We start from the raw sequence: 6,991 nt of genomic DNA, 5'->3' as shown, positions 1-6,991 counted from the left end.
CCGTGGATTTACCTGGCGAGACATCAGTCTCTTACCAGCGAGTTTTACCCAATTTCCCGGGCCACCACGTGACACAATTGGTAGTAATTCATTCAAATTACCCCTAATGAGTCAATATGGATAAATATCAACACAACATCGTGTTCAAATAGAAATAAATTTCTACCTCATTCTTGGGATCGAACGCTGGCCCCTTCTAATGAAAGGCCAGGTCGAAACCAACCATGTCACGAGAGCCCATAAAAGAAATTGGAACCTGACGCTACCAGCTGTCCGAGGATTTACCTGGCGAGACATCAGTCTCTTACCAGCGAGTTTTACCCAAATTCCCGGGCCACCACGTGACACAATTGGTAGTAATTCATTCAAATTACCCCTAATGAGTCAATATGGATAAATATCAACACAACATCGTGTTCAAATAGAAATAAATTTCTACCTCATTCTTGGGATCGAACGCTAGCCCCTTCTAATGAAAGGCCAGGTCGAAACCAACCATGTCACGAGAGCCCATAAAAGAAATTGGAACCTGACGCTACCAGCTGTCCGAGGATTTACCTGGCGAGACATCAGTCTCTTACCAGCGAGTTTTACCCAATTTCCCGGGCCACCACGTGACACAATTGGTAGTAATTCATTCAAATTACCCCTAATGAGTCAATATGGATAAATATCAACACAACATCGTGTTCAAATAGAAATAAATTTCTACCTCATTCTTGGGATCGAACGCTAGCCCCTTCTAATGAAAGGCCAGGTCGAAACCAACCATGTCACGAGAGCCCATAAAAGAAATTGGAACCTGACGCTACCAGCTGTCCGAGGATTTACCTGGCGAGACATCAGTCTCTTACCAGCGAGTTTTACCCAATTTCCCGGGCCACCACGTGACACAATTGGTAGTAATTCATTCAAATTACCCCTAATGAGTCAATATGGATAAATATCAACACAACATCGTGTTCAAATAGAAATAAATTTCTACCTCATTCTTGGGATCGAACGCTAGCCCCTTCTAATATATTATATATATAAATATATATATACATATATATACATATATATACATACATATATATATATATATATATATATATATATATATATATATATATATATATATATATATATATACTGCATATATAAACTTGCAGTAGGCACAAGAAATGACGGAGATATGGTTGTACAATTTGCTGAAAGAAACAATCTTAAAACCATGAATACCTTTTTATGCAAAAAGAAACATATAAAACTGACATGGAGAAGCCCAAATAGAGAAACTAAAAAAGAAATTTATTTTATTCTCTATGAAAAATTTAATTTAGTTAAAGATGTAATAGTATCAAGGTCAAGTGACCAAAGAATGATGAGAAGCAAAACTTGTTACGATCTAAGGACAGAGAGAGAAATTAATTTAAAAAAATAACAATCCTGTAATAAGAGAAAAACCTGTTGATTTTAGTTTAGCAATACAAAATAGGTACTGTCAGGTCCACGATTAAATGGAAGCAAATAAAGATATGAACAGCAATTTTTAAAAAAAATTCTATTGGAATCAGCTCAAGAGATAGGTAGAAAAGTTCCTATACAATATCAAGCTAAACAACCAAGAAAGACCAAAAACACTAATAAAGAAAAGATTGGAAATGAAGGTAAAATCAAAGAGAGATGAAATAGAATTAGCAGAACTATCCAAAATAATAAATAAACTAAAAACCCAAGGGATTCGAAAACGCAATCAGTCTGAAATTAAGGAAACACTAAAGTAAGGAAGAGCCATCAAATTGACGAAAAGAAGACTTGGCATGAGGCTCCAACAGAGAAGACGATGGATTGACGAACTAAGAAAGTTTGCAGGTGTGGACTGGCATAGAAAGACCATAAATAGATGCGAGTGGAAGGACATGTCTGAGGCCTTTGTTCTCTAGTGGACTAGTATAGTAATGGCTAATGACGATATCTGATATCAATAATTTGAAATACACTTCTGTAAAAATGTAACCAATTATTTTACTTAAAAAAAAAAATAACCGACGGCATCATTATAAAGGAAACACGATACCTTGATTGCACAAAAAATAAAAAGGAAAAAATAGTGATAATGATTATTATGAAAACGAGATGGTGTTTGTACCACAGAATATTTTTATGGGAGAACGTTAATGGGGGAACTTGCCTGACCAAAAGGTTATTTGAAACTAACGAAGCAATATCAACCGAAGCTTCCGTTCAGGACGCTATTATTAGATGGTTCTCTTGAAAATATTTAGGATAAAACTTTTATAAAATATAAAATGTCTTGAAAAATAATGAAAAAGAAGTATTATATACATATTATTTTGTTCTTTTATTCTGTTGTCGTTTTTCTAATCCTAAAAAATAATGAAAGATGTATTTTGGCTCTAATTTTCCTACAAATCTATGAACAGTTACAACTATCTACTAAGCAATTCACTTCAACTAGACGACTATCATGCAATAATTGCATCGTCTTGTTCTCAGGATGACCTAGTTTCGCTTTATGGGGTTGTTTCGCCAACAAATCTTCCCTGAAAAGAGCTGCGATCTCAGAGCGTGGCTTAGTCACCGCAGGTCGGATGTAGTCGACGGAATACCGATGGATGATCATACCTTGGACTAACATGGTTGAGGAATGGTCCCCTCGAAAAATAGATCGTAGGTCGGGTTTTTGACTTGTCATAAAACCAAGCCACGACCTAATAGTCGCACAGGGAGTGTCGAAAGAGCGAGCAAGGTAAAGGACCTTCTGATCAAGGGACAAGAATTAGTCTTGTCAATCGAGAATTGATTGCAGGAATGGTTGTGCTCTTCGACCTGTCTTCGACACTTGCTCGATCCGTGGGATCTAGCTTTGCTCTCATGCGATCAAGTCTCGCTCCGCGCTACCTGCCCCTGGCCTTTATAAGACCCGTACACTTCATGTTCTTCTTATAGGCGCGACTGGATCACCTTTGCCTAAATCACACCTTCTGAAAACAATTTGAATAGAGTGCAAAACCAAACAGCAATCATTACATGCTCTGCTCTCAACCGATACATATCGCATCGTCTCTACGACCTTTGTTGTCATCCACAAACTATTTCCATGCTCTTCTTTGACAATACCAAAGGGAGGAAAACTAAGGCAAAAGCAAGCTTCAAGAGGAAGAAGGCTGTCCCACTACAAGACCCATCCTTTGTAGAGGACTCCTCCCTCTGAAGCTAAGGCTGAGGACATCCGAAAGGACATACTGGAGGACAACCAAGAGGAATCTGGCAACACTAAAAAAGAACAGAGGTTAAAAGTGAACCTGACAGATGACCAGGATGATCAGCTAGTTGGCCTAATATAAGAGAAAATCAACCTGTAAGACAATGCCAACAAGCAGTGACTCAACAAGGATGCTCGATGTCAGACCTGGCAGGAGATAGCTATGCAGATGGTACTTCCAGTGGAACACCTCATTAGCTGGTTCCACTCCATGAAGACCAGGGTTGGACTCCTAAAATAGACCAAATCGAGCCAGGGAGTACCCAAAGTCATAGATCGGGATAGGTAAGCTGAGAAACTTTTATTAATAATTTGTCTTTTATTATTCCAGCATTACTTCAGATTCATTCTCATAATGATATTTTCAAAGCTTATTTACAATTTAAAATTATTTTAATCACGTACATTGCATAGAGGTTTACATAATAGTGTGCCAGTATAGCCTAATCCTCCTACATTTTTCTTAAATTTTCCTCAGAGTATTATGAATATATTTTACTTAGACCTATGCTTGTAAGGTTTTAATGGATTGATCAGTTTTAAATGTTACAATGTTTGACAATTTTCAAAACTATTTTTAAAACAATTCTGCCGATTGGATAATTTTCCCGCACCAAATCGGCCAAGATTGAGGTTCGCCGTCTTCGGTAGCAAGAACAGCCTTGGGTCTAACAACAGCAGACTAAGGTCCAGCAACAGCAGGTTCATAAGCAGGAGTTTCAGCAACCAGTGGAACCCCCCGCCAACTCGGAGTATCTGTATATTCCATGAATATACGGTATATGCAGCCACACTGTCAAGGTTCCAGACCCTCCAGCTGCCCATCAGATTCATCATCGCCATTGTTCCACAACCTGCAGAACCCTATTGCTATCTGGTACTCTAGTTTATCAAAGTTTCCCGAGTTTATTGAAATTGTCTCGAACAGTACCAGCTGCAACAACAGCAGAAACAACAGCAAGAAACCCTGATGGCCAGCCCATAAATGTTACCTCAGAAAATTCTGTAATATCGATATTTGCCAAGTATTATTAACATTTGTTTGGATTTAACCATTACTCTGTGCCTGGGTGTATTGTAAAATGCCATAAATAATGCAATATTTTGTTAAATAATTGTGCTTGTGTTACTATGCTATATTGAATGTTACATGCATTAAATTTTAAAGTTTTAAATGTTGTTATATGCGTGTAAAATGTTTCGGAAGACTAGTGTTATTTGTTCTTGAATGAAACGTAATGAGTATAAAATACAGCACATTTTTCACTTTTTTTTTTTTTTAAATTGGGTTTTACTTTAGGCAACGGCAGTGTTCATTAAACATTTACAAGGTATTATTCACAAGATTATTTACAATGGTATTAACAAAAAAGTTTACACTTTTAAAGTTTCACAATACATAATACACAATGCAATTGTCAGGATTCTATTGTAGGGTTGCCAGCAAACACCTTAAGTGGGAGGAGAGGATTCCAAATGCTTTCTCAACTACACGCCTGGCATGGGACGTTCTATAGTTGCAGATTGTCTCTTTCTTGGTTAAACCTCTCCTGGTGTAGGGCTTCATAAAGTAGGGTTTTAAGGCAAAAGCATCATCACTCAGGAAAAAGTATGGCACATCGAAGTCACCAATGGTCAGAGGTTTAGCAGCTGGCAGGTTAATCGAGCCATAGATTATGTATTCTTTCAGCTCACTTGTGTTAAATATCTGAGAGTCAGATTAGTGTCCCAAACCACCATTATCAATCCAGAGGAACATGCAGTTAGTGTTGACCAGGGCCGGAAGGACGAAGGAGCACAACATCTTGTAATTATCATAAAGGGATCCAGAACTGGCTGGTTTTCTGCTATGCACATGATTACAATTGAGACCTTTTTCATGTGGCACATTCCACCTTCTCTCAAAGTTATCAGCAATGGCCTTCCACTCAGCCGTTGTACTTGGATGGGAAATAACTTCCAGCTTGTATTCATTCACAATAGCTTGACACACCCCAGGAAGGAAGGTGGCTACCATATGGCAAGATACCCTGAAGTTATAGGACAGGCTTGAGTAACCTATGCCACTTACAAGGTGTCTCAGGGTAGCAGTCAACTTCACACCAGGTTTTATAGCTTTGCTAAAATTAGTGTTGTTCTTAGCAATTCTGGGGTCCACTCTGGCCAACAGTTCATCAAACATGTCCGGAGGGATACAGAAATAGGCCTGGAAGGTAGCTTCATCTTCTAACCTCAGTTACTTCATAAGGGTGTATTGACTGTAATATCCCCTCTAACATTCCAGAAGCCAGGAACACAATATTTCTTTTATTATACTTTCTGCTCTTCTTCAGCATGGTTAGCATAACGAGAGTCATGCTACAGTATTGGAGTATGGTGTTGTAATATCATAGCATGATGCAGAGCGATTGGATCAATTTTGGTGCTTTGGAGGTTGGTCTAAAACTGATGATTTGCCTTACTAAAGCATTAGAACATAAGCTAGTTGCATCTCAAAGAACCATGCTAGGAATAATGATGGAAATCACACTAGGAGACAGAAAAGGAAAAACATGAATACATGAGCAAACTATAGTAGAAAATATTCTAACAACACCTAAGGAAAAGAAATGGACATGAATAGTACATATAATGAGAATGACAGATAATAGATGGACCAGAGAAGATTGCAAAAGAAGTAGGGGAAGGAAGGGAAGACAATGGATTGAGAAGCTAAGAAAATTTGCGGGTATAGACTGGCATAGAAAGACCATAAACAGATGCAAGTGGAAGGACATGGCTGAGGCCTTTGTCCTGCAATGAACCCGCAATGGCTGTTGTTAATGAAAATTACCGAGCCGAGAAACATATCTATTTAGGCATTGTTAAAATGATCAAATATTTTTAGATAATGTGGGACCTATGGATATTGGGCGGTAATCAGCATGACTAAAGCGAACACAACATTTTTACCTAATGGAGTAAACATTACCAATTCTCAAACAAGTGCAAAAAGAACATCTTGCTAACTTGAGAAAAATTAACATGCAACTTCGGAACTAAGAAATCAGCTGTATTTATAAAATACAAAGAAAATATACTGCTGCTGTTGTATCGATCTTTCTTATCTTTTCCAGATTACAATTAATGTGTAGACGCCTCAAATTACCATTGTATGTGTCGGTAGGGTAATGACTCAACCATGTTCATTTACAAAGCTTTGATGAAAAAATATGGTAATTGCATTTTCCTGGTCATGTTCGTTGAATTTCAAACTGCCCCCGTACAATATGCATTTGCTTCAACTGACAAATACTCGTAATAGATAAAAGAAATATGAATATTGAACGGTTTCACGTAACCCTTTGCCCATGAAAAGCAAATTTAGGTTTATTGCTGACACACATACCGACTCGCAATAAAACAACTTATATTAACAGAGTAAAATTTATTATTGTATTGGATTGCCGACAACAATGCTTTTTCCTGTTTATATTTGTATTTGTTCCGAAAAACACTTTTAATCTTCATATATACACTATGTTATGAGTTTTGTTTTTCGAATGTATAAAGCATAGCATGAATATATAATTTTTATATTGTATAAATTTGAAAATCACATTATTCTCACAGCATATTGCCCGAAAACGACAGGCCGAGAGTAGGTGGAATAATAAAATTACTGATTACATAGTAAACAGGGTTAATTAATTAATTTAGTTATATATTTGGGTATTACTA

General features: G+C 37.3%; 1 protein-coding gene across 1 annotated transcript; it reads right to left on the bottom strand.

Moving 5' to 3' along the window:
* Positions 1–3,158: 3,158 nt before the first annotated feature.
* Positions 3,159–5,453, bottom strand: LOC137615042 (uncharacterized). The gene is made up of 3 exons (XM_068344674.1): positions 5,006–5,453; positions 4,723–4,921; positions 3,159–3,282 (listed from the first exon to the last, which is right to left on the bottom strand). Exons 1-3 carry the CDS (start codon positions 5,451–5,453, stop codon positions 3,159–3,161), a joined length of 771 nt encoding a protein of 256 aa, XP_068200775.1.
* Positions 5,454–6,991: the final 1,538 nt, after the last annotated feature.

Source organism: Palaemon carinicauda, chromosome 21 (genome assembly GCF_036898095.1).
Source record: "Palaemon carinicauda isolate YSFRI2023 chromosome 21, ASM3689809v2, whole genome shotgun sequence".
NCBI classification, from domain to species: domain Eukaryota; kingdom Metazoa; phylum Arthropoda; class Malacostraca; order Decapoda; family Palaemonidae; genus Palaemon; species Palaemon carinicauda.
Note: the sequence above shows the minus strand (reverse complement) of the source record. Positions and strands in the feature narration are given on the sequence as shown.